Source organism: Jaculus jaculus, chromosome 5 (genome assembly GCF_020740685.1).
Source record: "Jaculus jaculus isolate mJacJac1 chromosome 5, mJacJac1.mat.Y.cur, whole genome shotgun sequence".
In the NCBI taxonomy this organism is placed as follows: domain Eukaryota; kingdom Metazoa; phylum Chordata; class Mammalia; order Rodentia; family Dipodidae; genus Jaculus; species Jaculus jaculus.
In genome coordinates, this window is record NC_059106.1 from 49,769,207 (window position 1) to 49,796,279 (window position 27,073).

General features: G+C 50.5%; 1 protein-coding gene and 1 non-coding gene across 2 annotated transcripts; one reads left to right on the forward strand and one right to left on the reverse strand.

Annotated features, from left to right (window-relative positions):
• Nucleotides 1–197: 197 nt before the first annotated feature.
• On the reverse strand, nucleotides 198–27,073 carry Fam131c (family with sequence similarity 131 member C). The gene is made up of 7 exons (XM_045150229.1): nucleotides 26,877–27,073; nucleotides 6,932–7,050; nucleotides 4,887–4,922; nucleotides 4,319–4,412; nucleotides 1,990–2,172; nucleotides 1,654–1,764; nucleotides 198–1,064 (listed from the first exon to the last, which is right to left on the reverse strand). Exons 1-7 carry the CDS (start codon nucleotides 26,896–26,898, stop codon nucleotides 808–810), a joined length of 822 nt encoding a protein of 273 aa, XP_045006164.1. The 5' UTR covers nucleotides 26,899–27,073; the 3' UTR covers nucleotides 198–807.
• LOC123461058 lies at nucleotides 22,649–22,755 on the forward strand. Its single transcript, XR_006637376.1, has one exon. It is a non-coding gene; the product is annotated as a U6 spliceosomal RNA (small nuclear RNA).

Below are 27,073 nucleotides of genomic sequence, written 5' to 3' on the forward strand. Positions count from 1 at the left end.
CACAGTGCTCTGTGCATGGTCTTGCTCTCTGGGTCTTATCTCCTTAGCTGAGGCACAGTGGATAAAGGGGGAGTCCTCAGGTGTGACTCCTTGAGGATTCCATGAGCCCTGGGTATCCACCATGGGGCCTCTCAGCCCCAGATTCCCTACCCATGGTTCAGTGACACACCTTCCCCACAGAGACCAGGCCAAGTTCATCCAGGATGAACCCACCACTTTAATGTCAAGAGGAACCTTGTAGGAGACGAAGGGGGTTTGAGAATGGGGAGGCACAGGCTCCCTGGAGTGGGGAGCAAGGCAGGGGCATCTCGGAGGAAGCAGGTGAGAGGAAGAGGGACAGTCAGACCTTCCAGAGACTGAGGGAAGCTGAGGAATGACTCAGCTACCAGAAAAGGTGATCCCATATTCCATGGGATCGATGCACAGTGGGGAGGGGCTAAGCCCAGGTCAAGGATGGTTCCCTAGGCCCCCTCCAAGTTGGTCTCACAGTCCTTCCGTGCTTGTATTCCTGGGGGTCCAGCTGTCAGCTCTCCTGAGGCCCGTTGCCCTGGTGTCTGCTAAGAGTCCTGGAGCAGGCAGAGGACAGAGGCCCTGGAAGGGCCAAGTTCACAGAGCAGGGAGTGAGGGGCTCCCACTGCTGGGGCAGGTCCCCAGAAGCACAGAACAGTCCAGAAGACAGCTGCCCCATCCCTGCCATTCACTGCTCCATGCCTGCCCCAAGAGGTCAAGAGAAATCCGTTGCTACACTGGTGCTGTGGTATGCCTGGGCTCCCGCCAGGCAAACAGGCACTGGAATGATCCAGTCCTTCAGTTATAGAACACCTCGTCCTCCTCCTCCGAGAGCGAGCCACTGTCCATTGAGGGCAAGGAGCCATGCAGGCGTGCCCCACCCTCAGGCCCTGGACCCCCAGGCAGCCTCCTCCGATGCTGCTGGGTGGGGCTTGGGAGCTCCTCGGGTGAGGGCCAGCCAACATCAGAAGAGAGGCCAGGGGAGCAGGCCAGGAGACTGTCGTCCTGTGAGGGTCCACTCAGAAGGCTGTCCTGAAGGTAGATGTTCTCCAAGTCTGGAACATCAAATGGGGACGGGGTGGGGGAGGGACAGAGTTCTGCATCCATCTTCCCACCCTCCCTGGATGCAGACGACAGGGCAAAGAGGAGGATACCTGCTATGCCGCTGCTGGGCTGTGTGACCCTGGGAAAGTCACTGAACTGTGTGGCTGTGGGACAGCTAGTGCTCTTCAGGGACCCCTAACCCTTCCCTTCTTGGTCATTGTGAGTGGAATGAATGCAAGTTTCATTCAAGACCCAGGCTCATAGAAACCTCCCTCGTAACTCGGGGTTCTAATAATCACAGTGGTTCTGGCACCCCTAACTGTGACTCTGGGGTGAGTTTCTGAACCTCTTATTGTCCCCCTTTCTTTATTTGTAAAATGGAGACATTAGGATCTGCTTTCCAGGTTATCAGTGCCCGTGATGAACCTGGTATTCCAAGCACGCCCATCTCCATCACAACCCTTCTGCCGAGAACGAACGGGCAGGCAAAGACCAGCAGCTCCATTTTACATAGAGAGGAAGAAGTGAAGGCTTGGGAAGGAAGGGGCATCTGGCCTCAGCACCACTCCGCCCACACCACCCTGGTGTCCCCAGCTATACCTTGGAGGTGGAAGGCGTCCTGGGGACTGTTCTCCGGGTGTAGCTCCTCATCATCTAGTGAGGACCAGGCACTCAGAGTGGCCTCTGTGATGGCAAACTGCTCAGCGACCCCTGGGAGTTAACAAGACTGGGTTCAGTGAGGATGTGGGATGGGGTGGGGGGTTGTGTCCAAATGACCCTAGCAGAAATGCCCAGATGATCAGGGAGGCCACGAAGTGCCTCGTCCACTCTGTGTCCTTATTGTCCTTGCACAGACAATGGTCACAGGGTGACCTGGCTTCACCCCTGCAGAGCCACCCTGCACCTCCTCCCACACCCTTTGCCCCTCGTGCCAACCTGCAGCAAAGCGGGCTTCACGCAGCTCGTCAGAGAGGCAGCAGTAACGCTCGTCCTCGGCAGGGGGCAGCTCCCAGCCTGACCGCTGGGCACTCCAGCCCTTCCACTCGATGAGGTGGGCCACGCGGCCACGGGCCATGGCCGTAGGCTTTGTGATGTGGTCCTTGATGCTCTGCACCACCCCTAGGGACACAGATGGCTATCGGGGGACTGTCCCAACATAAGGTCCAGTTCAAGATATGATACCCTCAGCCAGGCGTGGTGGCACATGCCTTTAATCCCAGCACTTGGGAGGCAGAGGTAGGTGGATCGCTGTGAGTTCGAGGCCACCCTGAGACTACATAGTGAATTCCAGGTCAACCTGAGCTAATGTGAGACCCTACCACGAAAAACCTATATATATATATGAATGAGATACCCTCAGCCCCTCATACCTCAGCCTATCCATGGTCTGTTCCCGAGCCCCTATATCTGTTCAGTGCTCTGAGCACCGAATGTCTGGCACCCCCGATGCCACACGTGACCCATAGGCCTTCAGGAGCAGCAGACGTTTTGCCTCGCTGTGCCCACGCACTGCCCTGTGCTCTCCTCAACCTCTGTGGCCCCACTTCACTTACATGCCCATGCTCTGGCATACCACCTCTCACCTAATGTCCTTTTCCCAGGGGATATTCCTGTGAATCTGGGGCAAGTTTCTGAGGTAGCCACTTCTTTCACACTCCTCAATTCCTTTCTGACCCAGCACCACCACCCCTCTCCGTCCCACGAATCAACAGTTCCCATGAATCAACAGTTCTGGTGGAGCTGCTCTGCACTCTCCCAGTTCTACCAGTGGGAGACTGCTGAGCGGAGCAGGCCGTGAGAGCTTCCTGGAAGAGGCGGCCTGCAGTTGGGCTCTGAAGGCCCGTTGAGACTGGACGAATGGAAGTCAGAGCTGGAGGCTGTTTCAGAGATGAATGGCATAGGAGGCATAGGAGAGTCTGGCGTGACACCAGCCCCAGCAAGGGGGAGACAGGGGACTAGACCAATGTAGGCTGGGAGCTCCTCCCAGGACCACACTGGGGGGCCTAGAGCACCAGGCTGAGGGTTCAAGGTTGTCTTTTAGCAATGATCGTTGGGAAGAGCACCCCAGCTAGAAGATTAGGAGTGTAGGGACCCAGCAAGGGCCAGGACTAGACATGGGGAGAAGAAGAGCTGGATGGAGTTCTTAGGAGCAGGTCCTCTGGTTGGAAGAGGTGACTCAGCCTCTCCATTAACCGAGCCTGAGACTTCTGAAGCCATTAGGACACAAGGCCTCGGGCATGGGAAGACTCTGAGGAAAGATGAAGAGACCAGGAACCTGGGAAAGAGGGAGGGGAGAGGAAAGGGAAGACCTCCCCCTCACCACGATGGCCCAAGTTCAAAAAGGTAGAGGAAAGCCGGGCGTGGTGGTGCACGCCTTTAATCCCAGCACTTGGGAGGCAGAGGTAGGAGGATCGCCGTGAGTTTGAGGCCAACCTGAGACTACAGAGTGAATTCCAGGTCAGCCTGAGCTAGAGTGAGACCCTAGCTACCTCGAAAAACCAAAAAAAAAAAAAAAAAAAAAAAAAGGTAGAGGAAAAGTGGTTTGTGGGGAAGATGACGCCTAGGCCAAGAAAGGGAGGCAGGCGGTGAGGACGCCAGCAGCGATGTGGCATGGTGCGAGTCTGAAGTGGGCGGGGGGCAAAGCTCTGGGAAGAGGCAGGAGTGGCCTGGGGGGCTGGCCGGGCTGGGCTGAGTCCACTCAAAGCAGAGGTCTGGAGCAGCCCGAATCCCTTCCCCAGCCCGTGTTCCTCTCACCCGCCCTGCTTTGGCACGACCTTACCAGAGGTGCTCCCGGGGACACACAGTCCTCTCCAAGGGCAGCGGAGGACTGAGCAGGGGAGGAGGGAAGGCTGTCAAATCCGGCCACCTGGTGGTCTCCAAGGGCCCTGGACTCTGCGGGCACTGCGCTGCAGACTGGGGAGACCCTCCCCAGTGTCTGCACCATGCCTTCACTGAGCAGGGTCCCCAGCCTCCTTGCCTGCTTCCCTCACGCCCCGTGGGCCCTCCCAAGAGCAATCCCTCAGGGCGCAGGCTTCGGCTTCTCCCATGGGGGACCACACAGACAGCTACCAGAAAACCCTGCGTCCTCCCTCAGGGCTTCCCCACAACCCAGCGACTTAACCTCTGAGCGCAGGAGCCCAGCTGGAGCCTCGCAATGAGGCAAAGGCTGACCTCACCAGGGCCGCCTTCTTCTACCTCCTGCAGGGTGTCCCAGGGCGGAGCCTGCAGTCTGAGGGCTGGAGGAGTTAGGGCAGCCAGAACCTACCCACGAGGGATGATGTGGCCAGGGCAGCCACGCTGTAGTTGCTGGGGCAGGCTCTGGAGTCAGACAGGTAGCCATTGGTGGTCTGGAAGCACCTCTGTAAAAAGAGGAACAGGGACTGGAGAGATGGCTTAGCGGTCAAGCGCTTGCCTGTGAAGCCTAAGGACCCCGGTTCGAGGCTCGGTTCCCCAGGACCCACGTTAGCCAGATGCACAAGGGGGAGCACGCGTCTGGAGTTCGTTTGCAGTGGCTGGAGGCCCTGGCATGCCCATTCTCTCTCTCTCTCTTTTTCTCTCTCTGTCTCTTTCTCTGTCTGTCACTTTCAAATAAATAAATACACATAAAACAAAAAAAAAAAATTTAAAAAAGAGGAACGGGTGAGCAGGTTGACTGCGGCTATCACCCACCCACCTCTGGGTAGTGGGCAAGGACCTGGCATGTAAAGCAGGGAGATCCTACCCACACCCAGAGCCCCTCCCCACAGGGTTGACTGGACCATGGGCCTGGGTGGGGCATAGCAGAGAAAGGAACAATTAGGTCAGCCAGACTGGGGGCCAGAGAGGACACTGACCTGCCAAGGATCCCAACAGAAATCCAGCTGCTTGTCCTAAGGCAAGAGGAGAAAGGGAGAAGTCAGGGCCGGGCTCAGCATGCAGCAGCCGGCTGGGCCCTGCAGCCTCAGGGGAGGGTGGCCAAGGAATGGGTTCACCTTCTGGTGCTCCAAGAGGTCAGGTCGCTCACTCACAGGTCATGCCCTGCTGTCCCCTAGCACGTATTTACCACAGGTGGTAACATGTAAACAACACAACTTAGGCCTACAGTATGAGTTTTTAAAATCCACTGATCTCAGGAGGCAGAGGTAGGAGGATTGCTGTGTGTTCAAGGCCACCCTGAGACTCCATAGTGAATTCCAGGTCAGCCTGGGCTACAGTGAGACCCTACCTTGAAAAACAAAACAAGGGCTGGAGAGATGGCTTAGCGGTTAAGCGCTTTCCTGTGAAGCCTAAGGACCCCGGTTCAAGGCTCGATTCCCCAGGACCCACGTTAGCCAGATGCGCAAGGGGAAGAACACGTCTGGAGTTCGTTTGCAGTGGCTGGAGGCCCTGGTGCGCCCATTCTCTCTATCTCTGCCTCTTTCTCTCTGTCTGTCACTCTAAAATAAATAAAATAACAACAAAAAAAATTAAAAAGAAAAACAAAAAAAATCAAAAAACACAATTATGGACTAGGGAGATGGATAAGTGGTTAAAGGTGCTTACTTGCAAAACCTCAATGGCTGGGTTTGATTCCCCAGTACCCATGTAAAGCCAAATGCACAACATGGCACATTCATTCCATGGCAGTTCATTTGCAGTGTGTACCGGTGCACCCATTCTCTCTCAAATAAATTTAAAAAACAGGGGGCTGAAGAGATGCCTCAGCAGTTAAGGTGCTTGCCCATAATGCCTAATGACCTGAGTTCAATTCCCCAGTACCCACATAAAGCCAGATGCACAAAGTATTGCATGCATCTGCAGTTCCTCTGCAGCGGCTAGAGGCCCTGGCGTGCCCATTCTTTTTCTCTCTTTCACTGATGGGTATGGTGGCACACACCTTTAATCCCAGCACTAGGGAGGCAGAGGTAGAAAGATCACTGTGAGTTTAAGGCCAGCCTGATACTACAGAGTGAATTCCAGTTCCAGGTCAGCCTGGGCTACAATGAGACCCTACCTTGAAAAAACAAAAAACAAACAGAAAAAAAAAAAAAAAGCAAGGGCTAGAGAGATGGCTCAGCAGTTAAGAGCACTTCCTGTGCAAGCACAGGCGCCTGAGAGCACCCACATAAAGAGCTGGGCATAGCCACACACATCTGTAACCCCAGCACCCTGGGGGAGCAGAGACCTGAGAATCACTGGAGATCACAAAGCTCTGGGAGCAGGGAGAGACCAAACAAGAACAGGCGGAAGAATTGGGCATGGTGGGGTACACCTTTAATCCCAGCACTTGGGAGGCAGAGGTAAGAAGATTGCCATGAGTTCAGGGCCACCCAGAGACTACATAATGAATTCCAGACCAACCTGGGCTAAAGCGAGATCTTACCTCAAAACAAAACAAAACCTGGTGGAAGAATGATGGAGTGGGATGCCCAGTGTTCTACTCTGGCCACCACAGCGAGTGCACGGGGCACATGCATTATAACACATGTACATATGCACACGCACACACCCCAGAACAGAATAGATCAGATCTGAACCTGCTGTCTACAGAACTGAGCTAACTGGGGCAGGAAGATCTTCAGGTGGGATTGTGTTTTCTAAATAGGTCTGGCTGGGTCCCTGGATGCCCAGACCCTTCCAGAAATCCTCAAGACCCCTGTCGCCCAAGGAGAAGCTGAGTTTGTCAGGGAAGAAGGGAGATGGGAGTGGTTCCCCCTTACTGTGGGGGAGCAGTAGGGGCAGACAGTATCAGGGAAGCAGGAAGAAGGACGATGCATTCGTACCCTGTGAATTTTAGCATATTTCATCCAACACTTTCTCTGGATACATTTTAAAGGACAGGATATTTGTAAACAAAGGTGTTTATCCCCCACCCACCCACCCCCAAAAAGAAGAAGGATGATGCATGAATGACTGTTACCTTGCCAGTGACATGGTCGGGGGCAATCACAGTGGGTGGGTGGGTGGAGGGCAGGTCTGTGTTCACAAGGTCAGTGCCCTGAGGCCTGGGACAGTCCTTGTGGGCACTTGTGAACAGATCTGGAAATAAGAATGACAAAGTTTAGAAAAGTCCAACTCAAGCCAGAGCAATAAGGCAGAGAAAAGAAATAGGGCATTTAAGTGGAAATGGAAAGGCTTGAACCATTCCTGTTTACGAGCGACTTTCTTTATTATTTTTTTTTCTTTTTGTTTTATTCAAGGTAGGGTCTCACTTTAGTACGGGCTGACATGGAACTCACTCGACAGTCTCAGACTGGCCTCGAATTTATAGCAATCCTCCTACCTCTGCCTATGACGTGCTGGAATTAAATGCATGCGCAACCAAGCCCAGCGGTTTTTGTTTGTTTAGTTGGTTGGTTTTTGGTTTTTCGAGGTAGGGTTTCACTCTAGCTCAGGCTAACCTGGAATTCACTATGTAGTATCAGGGTGGCCTCAAATTCATGGTGATCCTCCCAAGTGCTGGGGTTACAGGCGTTCACCACCATGCCTGGCTTGTTTGTTTAAATATTTTATTTTTATTTATTTATTTATTTATTTATTTGAGAAAGAGAGGGAGAGAGAAAGAGGCAGACAGAGAAAGACAGAATGGGCACATTAGGGCCTCCAGATACTGCAAACAAACTCCAGGCTCATGCGCCGCCTTGTACATCTGGCTTATGTGGGTCCTGGGGAGTTGAACCTGGATCCTTTGGCTTTGCAGGCAAATGTCTTAACCGCAAAATCATCTCTCCAGCCCTGTTTTTTTTTTGTTTTTTTTTTTTTTTTTAAGGTAGGGTCTCAGTCTCACTCTAGCTCAAGCCAACCTACAACTGACTCTGGAATCCATCCAGGCTGGCCTCAAATTCACAGCAATCCTCCTTCCTCAGCCTCTTAAATGCTGGGATTAAAGGTGTGTGCCCCACCATGCCTGGCCATTTTTTTTTTTTTTTTTGAGGTAGTGATTCACTCTAGCCCAGGATGACCTGGAACTGTAGCCCAGGATAGTCTCAAATTCATGGCAACCTTCCTACCTCAGCCTCCTGAGTGCTGGGATTAAAGGCCACCACCACGCCCAGGTATAACTGGGTTTTAGATGTAAAAACAAAACAAAACAAAAAACCTGAAAACTAAACACTTCACCAAAAAAAGGTTGAACTAATAAATTAATAAGATTACATGATACAAAATCAATATACAGAACCCAACAGCTTTATCGTATGGTGACACACCTACTGTCCTGAGCTGGAAGGATCACTTCAGCCCCGGAATTGGAGAACAACCTGGATGACATCAGCATCATATTAATGGTGTATCATAAAGAAATTCTGGGGCTGGAGGGATGGCTTAGTAGTTAATGTGCTTGCCTGCAAAGCCAAAGGACCCAGGTTCAATTCCCCAGGACCCATGTAAGCCAGATGCACAAGGTGGTGCATGCACCTGGAGTTTGTTTACAGTGGCTGGAGGCTGTGACACACCCATTTTCTCTCTCTCTCCCTCCCTCTCTCTCTCTCTCTGCCAAATAAATAAATAATAAAATAAATTCTGGGGGCTCAGAGGATGGCTCAGTGGCTAAAGCTGCTCGCTTGCAAAGCCTGCCCACCTGGCTTACATTTCCCAGCCACCCGCACAAAGCTGGACACTAAGAGTGGTGTAAACATTTGGCATTTATTTGTAGTGGCAAGTAGACTCTGGTGTGATCATACACACAAATAAATAAATAAATAAAACTTACTTAAAAAAAAAAAAAGACATGCAGCCCGGTGTAGAGGCTCACACCTTTAGTCAGCTGAGGTAGGAGAAGCACTGTGAGTTCAAGACCAGCCTGGGTGAGAGTGAGACCTCAAACAAAGAAAACAGAAATTCCAGCTTGGGGACATAGCTCAGTTGGTAAAGTGCTTCTCTAGCATGTATGAAGCCTTGGGTTCAATCCCGAGCACCACAAAAACGGGATACGGTGGCACACACCTGTGACTGCGCCACTCAGGAGACGGGAGGCAGGAGGGTCAAAAGTTCAAGGCAGGGCTGGAGAGATGGCCTAGTGGTTAAGATACTTGCCTGTGAAGCCTAAGGACCCAGTGAGAGGAGGGTACAGTTAGGGTGACTGAACCCCTGGAAGTAAGAAAGTGCTAGAAATCAAAGAGGATCTGACTTCTTATCCCTGGCCTAGTTCCCTAGACCTGATTTTCCACAAACAACCAGGACCCCTCCTGGGAGGGAGGTCTTTCATAGGATTCAAACATTGTGGGTGATCAAGTTCAGCCCCTGGAACTTGGTGTTGGGACTAACCTCTTCCTGAGACAGCCCCTAGCCCTAACCAACCTGCTATCCCTCTGGTTCACCTGATCTGGAAGACAGTCCACCACTAGAAAGTTAGGAATACCTCTGCAAGGGGAGGGCAGGCTCTCTGACCACTTGGGAACTTCCATCTGTGGGTGAATTTTTCCCTCAGCTAGGCCTGGGCTGGGGCCTAGTTGGATTGAACCAAGGGGAGGATCCCTTAGCCCTTACTCTCCACATGGGTTCTTTTTTTTTTTTTTAAATTTTATTTATTTATTTATTTGAGAGCGACAGACAGAGAGAGAAAGACAGATAGAGGGAGAGAGAGAGAATGGGCACGCCAGGGCTTCCAGCCTCTGCAAACGAACTCCAGACGCGTGCGCCCCTTGTGCATCTGGCTAACGTGGGACCTGGGGAACCGAGCCTCGAACCGGGGTCCTTAGGCTTCACAGGCAAGCGCTTAACCGCTAAGCCATCTCTCCAGCCCTCCACATGGGTTCTTTATCCCCTCCAGCTCCCACATGGCAGGAGCTCCTTGAACTTTCTTTTTTTAATTAATTTATTATTATTATTATTTACTTATCTGAGAAAGAGAGAGAGAGAATGAGCACACCAGGGCCTTCAGCCTCTGCAAACAAACTCCAGACACATGCACCACCTTATGCATCTGGCTTACATGGGTCCTGGGGAATTGAACCGAGGTCCTTTGGCTTTGTGGACAAGCAAGCACCTTAACCGCTAAGCCATCCCTCCAGCCCTGAACTTTCTTTTCTCTCTTTCCCTTGCATGGTTTTCCCAGACCTTCTACGTTGGATCTCTAGCCATGTGGGTGCCTTTCCTTGGCGCTGTACTCCCCTCAATAAATATAATAATTGAATAATTATCCTCTCAGTCTTTTTTTTAAAATCAATTCTTTGATTATAATTAGAAAAGAGGGGCTGGAGAGATGACTTAGCAGTTAAGGCACTTGCCTGCCAAGCCTAAGGACCCACATTTGACTCTCCAGATCCTAAGTCAGCCAGATGCACAAGGGTGAGGCACGGGCAAAGTCGTACATGCCCACTAGGTGGAGCAATCATCTGGAGTTCATTGCAGTGGCTGAGGCCCTGGCACACCAATTCTCAATCTGTTTCCCTAACAAAAATAATTAGAAATGAACCTAGGGCTTGGGGGTCCAAGGACTTTCCTGATTGTGAGCACCCTGTTTTCACCAGGTTCTACTCTCCAGATCCCAATTAAGCCAGAAGCACAAGGTGGCGCACACAGCTGGAGTTCATTTACAGTGGCTAGAGGACCTGGCACACCCATTCTCTTCCCCCTCTTTTTATTTATTTTTTATTTTTTTATTTTTAAATTTTTATTTATTTATTTGAGAGCAACAGACACAGAGAGAAAGACAGATAGAGGGAGAGAGCGAGAATGGGCGCGCCAGGACTTCCAGCCTCTGCAAACGAACTCCAGATGCGTGCACCCCCTTGTGCATCTGGCTAACGTGGGACCTGGGGAACCGAGCCTCGAACCGGGGTCCTTAGGCTTCACAGGCAAGCGCTTAACCGCTAAGCCATCTCTCCAGCCCCCTCTTTTTATTTGAGGTAGTGTCTTACTGTAGTCCAGGTTGACCTGGGATTCACTTTTTAGTCTCAAGAAGGCCTTGAACTCATGGTGATCCTCCTACCTCTGCTTCCGGAATACTGGGATTACAGGCATGTGCCACCATGCCCAGTGTCTCTTTCTGTCTCAAAATAAATAAATAAATTAATTAATTAAATAAAACACTAAAAAAAAATTCAAGGTAATCTTCAACCATGTAGCAAGTTCAAGGTTAGCCTGGGCTACATGAGACCCTGTATCTAATTTAATTAATAAATAACATTTTTTTTTGTTTTGTTTTTTGAGGTAGGGTCTCACTCTGGTCCAGGCTGACCTGAAATTAACTCTGTCATCTCAGGGTGGCCTTGAACTCATGGCAATCCTCCTACCTCTGCCTCCCAAGTGTTGGGATTAAAGGTGTGCGCCACCATGCCCAGGACATTTAAATTTTTTTGAGGGCTGGAGGGATGACTTAGCAGTTAAGGCATTTGCCTGCAAAGCCAAAGGACCCAGGTTCAATTTTCCAGGACCCACGTTAGCCAAATGCACAAGGGGAGCATGTGCATCTGGAGTTCGTCTGCAGTGGCTGGAAGTCCTGGTGCATCCATTCTCTCTCTCTCCCTCTTTCTCTGTCAAATAAATAAATAAATAAAAATATTAAAGGCATGCACCACCACACCCAGCTAAAAAAATACTAAAAAAAAATTTTTTTAAGAGGGCTGGACATGGTGGCATACATCTTTAATCCTAGCACTCAGGAGGGCGAGATATAAGGATTGCTCTGAGTTTGAGACACCCTGAGACTAAAGAGTGAATTCCAGGTCAGCCTGGGCTATCCTGAGACCTCACCTTGAAAAAAGCCAAAAATAAAATAAAGTAAAATAAAACAAAATGTATAATTTAAAAAAAAGAAGTTATGGTTCTTTTCTCTCTTTTTTTGTTGTTGTTATTTTTATTTATTTATTTGAGAGTGACAGACAGAGACAGAAAGAGGCAGAGAGAGAGAGAGAGAGAGAATGGGTGTGCCAGGGCCTCCAGCCACTGCAAACGAACTCCAGACGCGTGCGCCCCCTTGTGCATCTGGCTAACGTGGGTCCTGGGGAATCGAGCCTCCAACCGGGGTCCTTAGGCTTCACAGGCAAGCACTTATCCACTAAGCCATCTCTCCAGCCCTCTCTTTTTTTTAAACACAGTCTGACTATGTAGCACAGGCTGGCCTCAAACTAACAATCCTCCTGCCTCAGGTTCCTGAATACTGAGATTATATGGTGTGCAATCACACCTGGTGCTGAAGTTTCTTAAAGTAGAAAGTAAAGAAAACTACCAGATTTTTCAAAGAAACCAGCTTCTTCAACAGAAGAAAATTGGGGACTGGTAAGGTGGCCCAGTGGTTAAGGTGCTCATGTGCAAAGCCTGAAGGGCTGCGTTCAATACCCAGCACTCACATAAGGCCAGAGGTTGAAAAAAAAAAAAAAGGCCTATGCATCTGGTATTCATTTGCAATGGCAAGACACACTGGCACACTCATTCATGCACACACACACACAAAGTAAAACCTATTTTGGAGTCGGGGTGGTGGTCCACACCTTTAATCCCAGCACTTGGGAGGCAGAGGTAGGAGGATCACTGTAAGTTTAAGGTCACCCTGAGACTACCGAGTGAATTCTAGGTCAGCCTGGGCTAGAGTGAGAACCTACCTTGAAAAAAACAAAAAAGAAAAAAATAACAAAAATAACAACAAAAAGCAAAACTGAAGGAAATACATTTCTGAGAAATATGTTCAAGAATATGAATTAGGGGCTGGAAATATGGCTTAGTGGTTAAGCGCTTGCCTGTGAAGCCTAAGGACCCTGGTTCAAGGCTTGATTCCCCAGGACCCATGTAAGCCAGATGCACAAGGTAGCACATGCATCTGGAATTCGTTTGCAGTGGCTGGAGGCCCTGGCAAGACCATTCTCTCCCTCTCTCTCTTGGCCTCTTTCTCTCTTTGTCACTCTCAAATAAATAAATAAAAATTAAAAAAGAATATAAATTTAAGTCATAAAGATGTACATGTTTGAAAGGTAACTGACAATTCTGGAAACTGCATGTGCATGTGTATGTGTGTGTGTGTGTGTGGTGTATATGGCATATAAACACATATGTGCAGTGGCACATGCCCCTGGTGCACCTGTGCAGAGACCAGAGGAGAACAAGTAGTCTCTCCTCTAACACTCACCAGATTTTTCCTGTGAGTGTCTCACTGAGCCCAGAACAGCCATTTTCAGTGAAACTGGATGGCCACTGAGCCCCGGTGATTCTCTGGTCTCCACGACTTCCCCAATCAAACTAGGGGTACAGATGTGTGTGGACATATCCATCTTTTCACACACGGGATGTGGGAGGTTGAACACAGTAGTCTCTAGCTCAAGAGGTCTGGTATTTAAAATTTTTTTTAAATATATTTAGCTATTTGAGAGCGACAGACACAGAGAGAAGACAGATAAAGGGAGAGAGAGAGAGAGAATGGGCGCGCCAGGGCTTCCAGCCTCTGCAAACGAACTCCAGACGCGTGCGCCCCCTTGTGCATCTGGCTAACGTGTGTCCTGGGGAACCGAGCCTCCAACCGGGGTCCTTAGGCTTCACAGGCAAGCGCTTAACCGCTAAGCCATCTCTCCAGCCCAGACCTCGTATTTAAGCAGCAGGCACTTAACCTTTGAGCCCTCTCCCTAGCCTCATTTAGTCCTTGACCTTTACATCCTGACGAGACTGAGCCATTGAGGAAGGTCTTCCCTCCCCTGAACTTGTTTCAACATTTTTGTTTTCTCAGGGGCTGCAGAGGTGGCTCAGTGGTTAAAGGCACTTGCTTGCAAAGTCGTACCCATGTAACAGCTGGATGCAAAGTGTGCATGCGTCTGACATTCATGCAGCGGCAAGAGATCCTGGTACGCGCACACACACACACGTACATATGCATGCAGACACATAAATAAGAAACTTTCAAAAATTGTTTTTCGGGCTGGAGAGATGGCTTAGTGGTTAAGGCACTTGCCTGTGAAGCCTAAGGACTCTCCAGATTCCACATTAGCCAGGTGCACAAAGGTGAGGCAAGCACAAGGTCACACATGCCCACTAGGTGGCACAAACATTGAGAGTTCAATCGCAGTGGCTGAGGCCCTGTCACACCAATTCTCTCTCTCTCTCTCTCTCTCTCTCTCTCTCTCTCTCTCTAAAATAAAATTTGAAAAAATTGTTTTTCATCATGTACTCCTATTTGGGATTCTCCTTCACAAAATAATCTTGGGGAGATTCCACGAGCCACTATCGTTTCGGGTGTGGATGAAGAAACGATGGCACTGCTAACTAGCTGTTGCATCATTTGCTTATTTGCAGTGCTGGGGATTAAACCCAGGGCTTCCCACCACCCAGCTGGGGTGCAGCTGCAGGCAGCTCTGTATCTAAGAGGACAGGAAACTACCAAGCCACCGTGGGTTCATCAAGTGCAACACTGGATCAAAAGTGAAGAAGTTACAAGGGTTCAATTCATAATTTGTTCTCCACAATTACTACTGCATCTCCTGCTTGTCTCCTCCTCCTCTTTTTTTTTTTTTTTTTTTTTTGTTTTGTTTTGTTTTGTTTTTCAAGATAGGTTCTCACTGTAGCTCAGGCTGACCTGGAATTCACAGTGTAGTCTCAGGGTGGCCTCAAACTCACAGCGATCCTCCTACCTCTGCCTCCCGAGTGCTGGGATTAAAGGCGTGTACCACCACACCTGGCTCTCCTCTTTTTCTCCCTTACTTGCCTCCTTCCCCTCTTCATCTTCCTCTTCCTTTTTCTTCTCTTTTTCTGCTTTCTTCTCCTCCTGACCTCCCCCTCTATCCCTTCCTCCTCCTGTAGTGTTAGGCATCAAACCCAGAGCCTCTAGTGTGCTCTGCTACCAAGCCACATCCTCCGCCCTCACCATCATGGTCTGAGATGTCAGCTTGAGGAAAGGGCACACATTTGAAGGAATTGTGGAGGTCATTCGACATCTTACTTACTATAAGGTTTCTTGGGCATCTATTTAGGGCACTCTGATACTTAAACTACGTTCTAAAATGAAAGTTAGTATATTGAATAGATTTGCCAGCTGGGCATGGTGGTATATACCTGTGATGCCAGCACCTGGGAGGTGGAGGCAGGAGGATCAGGAGTTTAAGCTATATAGTAAGTTCAAGGGCCTCCTGGCTACATGAGACCCTGTCTCAAAAAAAGCAAAAGTGGCCAGGCGTGGTGGCGCACGCCCTTAATCCCAGCACTCAGGAGGCAGAGGTAGGAGGATCGCTGTGAGTTCAAAGCCACCCTGAGACTACATAGTGAATTCCAGGTCAGCCTGGGCTAGAGTGAGACCCTACCAAAAAAAAAAAAGAAAGAAGGAAATATAAAGAAACTCTCTCTCTCTCTCTCTCTGCCCCTTTCTCTGTCTGTTGCTCTCACATAAATAAATAAAAATTTAAAAAATAAAAATAAAAAAAGCTAAGACCCTGGCTTGCTGGTTCCATGCTCAGTGGGGGTATAGTCCTGAGTTCAATCCCCGGGGTGAAAAAGATAAAATAATAATCATGTGCACCAGTAATATCATCACCAAGTGTAAGTCACCAAGTGTTAGTGTGACACATAATTCTACATGCTGTCCTTTGATACAACCAATAGCAGTTAAATTTCTGACATCAGTAACACACACACACACAAGTGCATGCACATCTTGTCTACGGAGTGAGTTTGAGGCCGGCCTAGGTACATGACAACCTGTCAAAACAAAACAAGAAAGGCTGAGGACAGGGATGCCCCAGGTTCACCATGTTTTGAGACAGCCGCTGTCACTGCCCACGGAGGTGGGGAGCACACACCCTTTCCACGGTGGGCTCTGCCTAGGCCCCTTGGACTACAACTACCCACTTCTTCCACTTGCCAAGGTGGGAGTCTTGTGAGCTTTGTGGAGAATGGTTACGAGATTCAGGTGCCTTGGAGGAGGAGACCCATTGGATGTCTGCAAGCCCGCACAATGCTGCCCCAGGGCCGCTGTTCACACCCTCCTTCTGGAACTCTCTCTTCCCCTGACAGCCCAGGTTTCACTCTCACTCCATTTAGGTCTCTGCTCAAAGGCTATAGCCTTGGGCTAGAAGATAGCTTAGTGGTTAAGGAGCATTCTTGTAAAGCCCAAGGACCCAGGTTTGATTCCACAGGATCCACATAAGCCAGATGCATGAGGTGGCATACTCATCTGGAGTTCATTTGCAGTGACTAGAGGCCCTGGTGCATTCATTCTCTCTCTCTCTTTCTCTACCTCTTTCTCTGTATCTCAAATAAGTAAACACAATATTTTCTTATTTTTTAAAAAAATATTTTATTTTTACTTATTTGAGAGAAACAGAGAGAGAGAGAGAGACAGGTAAGAGAGAATGGGTGTGCCAGGGCCTCCAGCCACTGCAAACAAACCCCAGACCCAAGTGCCACCTTGTACATCTGGTTCTATGTGCATACTGGGGAATTGAACCTAGGTCCTGATGCTTTGCAGGAAAGTGCCTTGACCACTAAGCCATCTCTCCAACCCAAATTATATATATGTATGTATACACACACATATATATAGTTTTGTTTTGTTTTTCGAGGTAGGGTTTCACTCTAGCCCAAGCTGACCTGGAATTCACTAGTCTCAGGATGGCTTCAAACTCACTGTAATCCTCCTACCTCTGCCTCCCGAGTGCTGGGAATAAAGGCGTACGCCACCACACCTGACCCAAATAAAAGATTTTTAAAAGCATATTTTTTAAAGCTATATCCTTAAGAATGTCCCCAACTATTTTGCTTGGGAACACCTGCCCCTGCCTGTCCTCTCGGTCTGCTCCACACTACACTGCACCCAGTCACTGGTGTGCGCCTGGCTCCTCCATTCTCTCCACACCTGCCCTTCATCTGTTTTATCAGCCACGGCACCTGCCACAGGGCCCAGCACACAGCAGGCTTTCATTAACTATGCCTCTGGACGAGGAAAACAGAACTATTCCAATACTGCGTGGCGAGCCAGTGTGAGTTAGAACTCCAGACATATAAAAACATCTGAGCCTTTTGCCTCCACCCCACACACCAGACACCAACAGAGAGAAAGGGAGGGGGCAGAGCCAAGAGCAGAGTGTGACCCTCAGCGACGGCCAGCCTGGCTGGAAAGGGGAAGGCGAGCAGTGACCTGGATGGGAGGTGAAGATTTTCAGCCAAACGGCCCTGGACTCAGAATGTGGAAGAGGCTGGCCGGTCTGGGACCTGCCCCAAGACTCATGGCCAAGGTGGGGAGACTAGAGCCAGGCAGGTTGAGGCCAGAGAAGAGAAGAGGAGGCACGGTGATGGCTAACTGCTCCCCTCTTTCCCCATGACCCAAGCATAAGGCAGTTAGGCCAGAGGACAGAAGGTTCCTGACCTCGTGAGCAGAACTGCATGTCTGTACATTGCAATGGCCAGCACAGCCTGCTCTATGTCCCCAGACCTGGACGTGTGACCCTGAGTGAGTCTTGCTCCTCTCTGGGCTCCGGAGTCAACACAAATAGGGTTTCGGGGTGGGGAGGGCTTAGGGAAATGTCCTTCAGGGGTCATGTAAGCCATTCACTAGGTCTATTTTTATTTACTTGTTGGCCTGTTTTTGCCTGTTTATTTATTGCAGTGCTGTCTGGAGATCAAAACCAGGGTCTCATGTATATTAGGCAAGCGCCTCATCAATAAACTACACTCCAAGCCCTCTTTTTACTAGGTTTAGTTTTAGTTTTTCTGGTTTTTTTTTTTTTTTTGTTTTGTTTTTCTTTTTTGAAACGGAGTCTCACTATGTAACTTTGGCTGACCTGGATCTTGCTATTAGACCTGACTGGCCTTGAACTTGCTGCAATCCTCCTGTTATCTCTGCCTCCCAACTACTGGGATTCCAGGTGTGGACCACCATACTTGCTACTGGGTGCTAGGTTTTCTTTTCCCCCCCAGATGGGTGGGCAGAGTTTTATGTAGTGCAGGCTTGCCTCAAATACACTATATAGCCAAGATGACCTTGAACTCCTGATCCTTCTGTCTACCCCTCCCAAGTGCTGGGATTACAGGTATGTGCCACTATATCTGGCTATTAAATCCATTTTTTAAAAAGTTATATATAGCCGGGCATGGTGGTGCACGCCTTTAATCCCAGCACTCGGGAGGCAGATGTAGGAGGATCACCATGAGTTGGAGGCCACCCTGAGAATACATACTGAATTCCAGGTCAGCCTGAGCTAGAGTGAGACTTTACCTCAAAAAACTAAAAAACAAAAACAAACAAAAAACCTGTCTAAAATAGACTTTCAGAGCCCATGCAGAGTGGTGTTTCACCTTGTTTCATGAAGCTTCTATTTAAGTTACATGTACACAGGCATGTACTCGCTTACACATATAAGAATTGTCTGAGTGGGCACTGAAGAGATGGCTTAGAGGTTAAGGCTTTTGCCTGCAAAGCCAAAGGACGCAGGTTCCGCTCCCCAGGACCCACATAAGACAGATGCACAAGGAGGCACATACAGCTGGAGTTCTTTTGCAGTGGCTGGAGGTTCTGGTGTGCCCATTCTCTCTCTCTCCCTGCCTATTTCTGTATCTCTCTCTCAAATTAATAAATAAGAATAAAGTAGTAAAATAAAAAGAATTGTCTCAGTGTACATACTGGGTCAAGACACAACTATGTTCCTATAGAGTCAAAGAAAGACTGAAAGCTATGGCTGGGTATGGTGGTGCACGCCCATAATCTCAGCACAGGAGAGACTGAGGCAGGGAGCTCACACCATGAGTTCAAGGCCAGCCTGGACTACACTGTGAGTTTCAGGTCAGCTCGGGACATAGAGTGAGACCCTGTTTCAAACACACACACCAGACAACAAAGTTACAGCACAGCCATTTGGAGCTTGGGCATAGCTCAATGGAAGAGCCTAACATGCAAAAAGCCCTGGGTTCCATCTCCACCACCACCACAAGAAGACATCGCTTTCAAAGCTCTGAAAATTCTATGTGTTGTATAAAGCCAGGGCCTACCAAGCTGAAGATGGGGTGCCCTAGGGACTTGGATGCATGCTGGAATGTTTCTAGGTTCACTGTCCATCCCCTAAAATTGTTTTTTTTTTTTTTTAATTTATTTACTGGACAGAGACAGAGAGAGAGAGAATGGGCGCACTAGGGCCTCCAGCCATTCCAAATGAACTCTAGACGCATGCGCCACTTTGTGCATCTGGCTTACGTGGGTCCTGGAGAATCGAACCTGGGTCCTTTGGCTTTGCCGGCAAGCGCCTTAACCACTAAACCATCTCTCCAGCCCAGAAGTTGCTTTTGAGCTCACCAGCTGAAGAGCAGGGAGTGAGAAGAATGGGGATGAGGACCAGCAGAGGAGGTGAGATGCACTGAGGTGGTGGGGGGCCTCCTGGCTCCAGCCCCTCCCCAGCCTGCCTGTGCCTGACCTCCATCCCAGCTGGGACACAGACGCCTCTCCCAAAGTTGCCTTCTTCCCCTGAGGACTTTGGCCCCATAAGCGCACAAGGACTGGTTGCCATGGAGACGTCAGCTAATAAACCAGCCTAGGGTGAAATCACAGACTGCTCTCAGCCCAGCTGGGACCCAGCCACATCACTGCCATTGGAAAAACAGGGTTTATGTAGGCTGGGAGGGGGTGCAGGGGGATCCCACGGGACTGCTAAGTTGTGCTTCCATGGGTGCCTCCCTCTCCCAAGGGTGTCGTGGAAGACACCCTTTCTTCCCAGTCCTTACTCTACTCTCTGGACCTCAAGGTCTGAGGCCCCTTCTTTTTTGCTTATTTTTCAAGGTAGGGTCTCACTCTAGTCCAGGCTGACCTGGAATTCACTATGTAGTCTCAGGGTGGCCTCTAACTGACAGCGATCCTCCTACCTCTGCCTCCCGAGTGCTGGGATTAAAGGTGTGCGCCACCATGTCCGGCTTTTTAAAACTTTTTTTATTGACAACTTCCATACTTACAGACAATAAGCCATGATAGTTCCCTCCCCTCTCCCACTTCACCCTTCAAAAATCCACACTCCAATCATATCCCCTCCCTCTCTGTTAGTCTCTCTTTTATTTTGATGTCATTGTCTTTTCCTCCTATTATGAGGTTTGTGTAGGTAGTGTCAGGCACTGCGAGGTCATGGACATCAAGGCCAATTTCTGTCTGGTCTATTGCAATGTAAGCAGTCCTACCCTTCCTTTGGCTCTTACATTTTTTCCGCCACCTCTTCAGCAATGGACCCTGAGCCTAGGAAGGTGTGATAGAGACTTTCAGTGCTGAGCACTCCTCTGTCACTTCTTGTCAACTGTGGTGTCTTTTGGAATACTCGTCTGTCACTTCTCAGCGCTATAGGGCTGAGTTCCCTTCTTGGACCTTCTCCCTCCCCCACCTCTGGACTGACAGGCTTCTGGTTGCCAAGACAACCTCAAGGAGCCATCTTGAGCCTTTAAGGAGAGGGGTGTTATCCAGACGTCCCCTCCGTCCCTCCGCCTTCACTCAGAGCTTCCCCTCTGCTTCGCAAGGTTGCTCCCGTCTTCAATCAGACTCACAGTCTCACCACCCGGGTGGTTCTTGCTGTCTAACCTAAAGCCTTCTTGCTGCAAAGCTTCCCTGCCAGCCTGTTGTCCGTCTGCTTGGTCCCTGGGTGAATCTGTAACACTAGTCCCCCAGGCTCCTCTGACTTGCCTCAGAGCCATCCAGGGCCTCTGGTTCTATGTCCCAGCCCATTAGTCACCATGGTTGCCAACTGTCCCCAGAGTGTTTCCAAAGAGCGAGAGAATAAGCCTACAGCCACTTGGGAGGAGACAGTTACAGGTGGAGAAGGGCGGGGGAGGGCAAAGAGGGCCCACGCCTAACCCTGCTCTTCCCCAGCAGCCCGAAGGGGGCAAACAAATTGTGAGCGGCAAACTGAGTCCAAAACCCCTTGTGCTGGTCTTGTCTCTCCTCACCCCACCAGCCAGCTGCCTCTCTATGCTCCTCTGACACCTTCTGCTCAATGAATGCACCAGGTGGTCCTTTGGGCCACTACCATGTAGGTGTGGGCCACCCAGGCTGTCCTGGGCTCTAGGGAGAAGCAATGGCCAGAGTACTCCTCCTGTGACCTTGCTCTGGGGCTAGTCTCTGCTTCCCTGCCAGCCCCTGGGCTGTGGCATTTGTCCCAACCTGGGGCACCCACCAGGCTTCTCATCTGAGGGCAGCGAGGCAGCCACCCACCCACCACGGCCAACGCTCCCTCAACGCACCTGCTCCAGCCTTGTCTGACTCTCAGTCTCTCTTTCCAGACACTCTGAGTCCTCTGTCCCATGCCTGGGCCTGGGCCTGGACCTGAGCTTGACCTAGGGCTGTACAGAGGGAGGTCACAGAGGAAAGTCCTCCCTTCTCTGGTGAGTCCTGGCCTGGGAAGCAGATCCCAGAGCTTGCCAGTGGCTGGAGACAGTGTTCTCCACTCTCTAGGATGTTGGTTTATAAACTACTGGGCCATCCCTTGTTGGTACCATTCCGTGGTAGCGTCATTCCTGACTGGTTCATCTCAGAGATGCATAAGGGCGTCCATTTCCACCCCAGCCAAGGACTTCCACACATCCCAATTCCTCCCAACTCCCTCTGCCGTCCTGGAGCCCAGCCTCCTGAGTTCCTGTTCTAGCCTCACTACCTCCAGGCAGCCTGCCAAGTTGGCCTCCATTAGACCAGGTGACGCCCACAGAAGTGGCCCTTGTGGGCCAAGACTGCCTGTTAGGAGTTCCTGCCACAGTTTATTAAGCCAGGACTTCTCACCCGTTATGTCTCATTGAACCTTAAAAATGTAGATGTTGTTCTGCTCAGAGAGGCTAACTGACTTATCCAAATCACCAGCTATTAAGTGGTAGAGATGGGGTTGGCACCTAGGCCAGGGTGAACCTCCAACTACCAATCAATGCCGATCTCTGAGAGGGCTCTGGTCATTCTTCCCGTGTGTGTGTCCGTGTGTGTGTGTCTACTCCAAAATCAAACCTGCATCTCTTCCATCAGACTGTAAGCCTTTAGGGTGCACACCCTGTCTCCCCTTCCCTCAGTCTCCCCACAGTGTTCCGCAAAGTCCACTCTGTAGCAACGCCAGCACCACACAGCACAGGGCTTGGGTACTGGAAGCAGAGTGGGTGAATGTGGCCTGTCCCCTCAGAGCCTGAGACTTCTGGACATAACCAGATGTCTGACCTTCCAGAAGCAAGCCCTCCATCACCAGTATCTGCTCTCACAGTACTCAGCGTCCAGTACTGTGGACACCCCCAGGATGGACCATGAGGCTGACTGGTTGGTTGGAAGAGAGGGCTGAGGTAGGAAGCAGGTGGAAAGGCTAGAGTGTCAGGGGCAGGGGTGGGCACCCAGGGACCTGGAGCTGGAAAATGGGGACGATATTAATTCTTCTCTGTTCCATCTACTGCCACTGTGGGTGCCATCAGAGGCCCAATCAAACATGAACCCTTTGAGTTATTTCAGAAAATTGTTCTGGAACACTGGCCATGCGCCCAGTGTCTATATGCAGGGTATATGAGAAAGCAAAGGGTGGGCCTTCCTACTCAGTGCTGGAACCGTGGACTAGGATTCGAACCTGCCCCTGCATGTCCGGCTGGATCGCCTGGGGTGAGGTTCTGCTCTGCTTTGAGCTAGCCCATTTCCCCTCCCAGGGAATTCAGGGAGAGTTAACTAGCCAGAGAGCAAAGGCCGGGCCCAGCTTGGCTCAGGATAAGCACCCAGGAACAGCAGCTTAAAAATAGAGGAGGGGTGCTCGCTTCGGCAGCACATATACTAAAATTGGAACGACACAGAGAAGATTAGCATGGCCCCTGCGCAAGGATGACACGCAAATTCGTGAAGCGTTCCATATTTTTAAAAAAAAAAAAAATAGAGGAGGGGAGCCAGGCATGGGAGTGCATGTCTTTAATACCAGCACTCAGGATATAGAGGCAGGAGGACTGCTGTGAGTTTGAGGCCACCCTGAGACTCCATAGTGAATTCCAGGTCAACCTGAGCTAGAGTGAGACCCTACCTCAAAAAAAAAAAAAAAAAAAGCTGGGTGTGATGGCATACGCCTTTAATCCCAGCACTTCAGAGGCAGAGGTAGGAGGATAACCATAAGCTCAAGGCCACTCTGAGACTACCTAGTGAATTCCAGGTCAGCCTGGGCTAGAGTGAGACACTATCTTGAAAAAAACTAAAAAAAAAAAAAAAAAAAAAAATCAAAAGGAAGAAAGAAAAACTACAGGAGGGGTTGGGGAGTGGTCAGTGGTTAAGACACTTCCTTGCAAATCCTAGTAGCCACCCAGTCAGATGCACAGGGCTGGAGAAATGGTTTAGCAGTTGAGGCGCATGCCTGCAAAGCCTAAGGACCCTGGTTTGCTTCTCCAGGTCCCACATAAGCTAGATGTACATCGTGGTGCATGCATCTGGAGTTTGTTTGCAGTGGCTGGAGGCACTGGCACGCCCATTCTCACTCACTCTCTCTCCCTTCCTCTGTCTCTAATAAATAAATAAAAATAAAAACAAAATCTCTAAAAACTGTCAGATGCACAAAGTGGTGCATGCATCTGGAGTTTCTTTGCAGTGGCAGTAGAGCTTAGCAGAGTGCCCATACTCCTTCTCTGTGTTCATAAATAAGTTTTTTTCAAGGTAGGGTCTCACTCTAGTCCAGGCTGACCTGGATTCACTATATAGTCTTTTTTTTTTTTTTTTTGAGGTAGGGTCTCACTCTGGTCCAGGCTGACCTGGAATTAACTCTGTAGACTCTGGGTGGCCTTGAACTCACGGCGATCCTCCTACCTCTGCCTCCCAAGTGCTGGGATTAAAGGCGTGCGCCACCACGCCCGGCTCACTATGTAGTCTTAGCGTGGCCTCCAACTCACAATTATCCTCCTACCTGTGCCTCCCAAGTGCTGGGTTTAAAGGCATGTGCCATCGTGCCTGGCTTAAATAAAACTCAAAATAAATAAATGAGGGCTGGCACGACGGTTCAGCTGTTAAGACACTTGCCTGCAAAGTTTAACAACCTGGGTTTGATTCCCCAGTACCCACAAAAAGCCAGATGCACAAGGTAGCATATGCATCTGGAGTTTGTTTGCAGTGGCTGGAGGCCCTGGTGTGCCCATTCTCTTTCTCTGTCTCTCCTTGAAAATAAATAGAAATACTTCAAAATATTTAAAAATAAATAAATAAATGAAAATAGATAAGATAGTTCCTAGTCACAATGTGTGGCCAGTCTGGCCGCTCGCCCCCATCACCTTCCAACTGGCCTGCCACCTGCCGCTCCTCAGAAGGAAGGAGGGTAAACCAGGGTGGTGGCGCACACCTTTAATCCCAGCACTCGGGAGGCAGAGGTAGGAGGATCACCGTGAGTTGAAGGCCACCCTGAGACTACATAGTGAAATCCAGGTCAGCCTGGGTTAGAGTGAGACCCTACCTTGAAAGAACAAAAAAATAAAAGAAGGTAGGAAGGGCTTGGAGTCTCTAGCTCCCTTTCCTACCAAGAAGGCCTGGAACAGCTCTCTCTGTGACAACCCTGACATACACGCCACAGCTCGTGAATACTGGTGGAACAGAGCTCCGTGGGGGCTCCTCACACTGAGACACTCACACAACCCAGTGACACCCACGCTGTTAGCACCCCAACTTCAGAGAGAGCACCGAGCCTATATGTAGGCCAAGTGACTCTCTGAGGCCACACACTGGGGAGTGTGGACGCCAGTCTGGGTCCTCCTGATCCATCAGCTAACCACTCAAGGGGACAGCTCTCTCAGGAGCGGCCTGAACCTGGGGTAAAGCCTGGCGCCCTGGGGCATCAGTGCAAAGCTCACTGGCTTTGGCTTCAGGCTACACACCTGGCCTGGAAGCCCTTGGCCAGTTGGCAATGTGGCAGACAGCTGAGAGAGCGAAGGAGGTGGGGACTCAACAGCCCAAGAAACCTACAGCTCCAGCTCAGCTCGGGCAACAGAGCCGAGGGCTGGCTGTGTGGCACTGAGACTTGGGGGGCCTGGTTCAGAAGTGAGGAGCCAGTCTCAAGCCCCGCCTTTGCTGTTTCCCAGCCATATGGCTCTCAGGAAGTCATTTGGTGTCCTCATTTGTAAAATGGGAGTCTAAGGAGTTGTTGGAGAGATGGCTCAGTGGTTAAAGGCACTTGCTTGCAAAGCCTGCCAGCCTGGGTTCCATTTCCCCCGGTGCCCACATAAAGCCAGATGTAAAGTAACATATGTGTCTATGATCTCAGCATGCCTGTATCAATGGGAGGCAGAGCAGCCAGGAAGGAGATCTCCTTTGCAGCGGCAAGAGACCCTCACAAAGAAGGTGGCATGCAAAAACCTCAATGTTAGCTGGGTGTGGTGGTACATGCCTTTAGTCCCAGCACTCGGGAGGCAGAGGTAGGAGGATCGCCATGTGTTCAAGGTCACCTTGAGACTACATAGTGAATTCTAGGTCAGCCTAGGCTAGAGTAAGACTCTACTTCTAAAACAAACAAACAAAAAAACAGGGACTAAGATAGTATATAATCAGAGCTGGAGAGATGGTTCAGTGGTTAAAGATGATTGTTTGCAAAGTTTAACACCTGGGTTCAGTTCCCCAGTACCCACTGTAAAGCCAGATGCACAAAGTGGCACATGCATCTGGAGTTCATTTGCAGTGGCAGAAGAAGCCTTGGCATGTCCATTTCTCTCTCTCTCTTCTTGCAAATAAATAAATAAATGAAAATATTTTTAAAAGATAGTATATAAACCAAGATAGCCCCCCCCCACACACACACAGGTAGCACTCAGGAGGCAGAGGTAGGAAGACTGCTGTTGAGTTTGAGGCCAGCCTGGGTCTACAGAGAGAGTTCCAGGACAGCCTGGACTAGAGTGAGACCCTACCTTGAAAAAACAAAAAATTAAAAAAAAAAAAAAAAAGCCAGGTGTGGTAGCACATACCTTTAGGCCCAGCATTGGGAAGACAGAGGTAGAAGGATCACTGTGAGTTGGAGGCTACCCTGAGACTACATAGTGAATTCCAGGTCAGCCTGGGCTAGAAGACCTTATCTCGAAAAAAATTTTTTTTTAAATAAATAAACACAGTGTCTCATGTAGCCTGGGCTGGCCTTGAATTCTCTGTATAGCTGTGGCTGGCCTTGAACTCATCCTCCTGCCTCTACCTCCTGAGTGCTGTGATTACACACATGTGCCCCTCACTGACACCAGCTCAACCTCTTTTCCTAAGTGTAGCTCAGCTCCAAAGGGACAGCTCCAGAGACCCGCTTGCCCATCCCCCCACCCTCCATGCAGAACCCCGTGTGCCCACTCTCAGACAGATGCACCCTCAGGTGAGGGAAGATCACTCCAGTTCCCTTGGCACCACCTTGGAGAGAACCGATGGTGCCAGGAGAGAAAAAAGCCCAGGGTGACTGGGAGTATCAGCTGTCCCCTCCCCTCCGGTCTTCCGAGCAAGGATGGGGGTGGGGACTAGAAATTAGGGGTAGGGGAAGGACAGCCTGCTTTATAACCTGTTCACCACCATTGACGCTTTCCTGCCAGTGGGGTTCCGGGATTGAAAACAGGGGCACGGGAAGGCTAAGGGGAGTGGAGCTAGAAAGGCTTGCGTGTTAGGGGGCAGAAGACAGGTCTGCTTGTCCTCCAAGTGCCCCGTGGTCCCTAAAGCAGACCAGAAAAAAAAAAAAAAAATACAAAAACCGGAAGCCTCCCTCTCCTCCCAGGCACACTGCAGGGGGCGTGTGGCTGTCAAGAAGAAAGCCTGGCACCCAGACTCCGTTTCATGCCACCTGCCTGGTGCCAAGTGGGTCTGGGCATGAGGCAACCCCCACACACCCGCTCTCCGCGCCGCCACCCACCCTCCCCAGCCTGGTCCCCCTGGGGCACCGGGTCCCCTGGAGAGCAGGTGGTCCGTGAAGGGCGGACACCCATCCCCGGGGTTCCCTGCAGCAGCCGGAGAGAGGGGATGCGCGGGTGCCGGGTCGCAGCCCCCCACACCTCACCTCGCGACACGCAGGAGCCCATCACGGGGCCGCGGGGCCGGGCCGCTGCGCCCGGGGTGCGTGGGGCGGCCGCGCGCTCATGTCTCCGCGGGCCCGAGCCCAGGAGCCACCGATGCACCAATTCTGGGCCGGGGCTAAGCGGGTCGGTGTCCACGCGTGCCCGTGTCGGCCCCGCAGCTTCCGCCGCCGCCACGTCC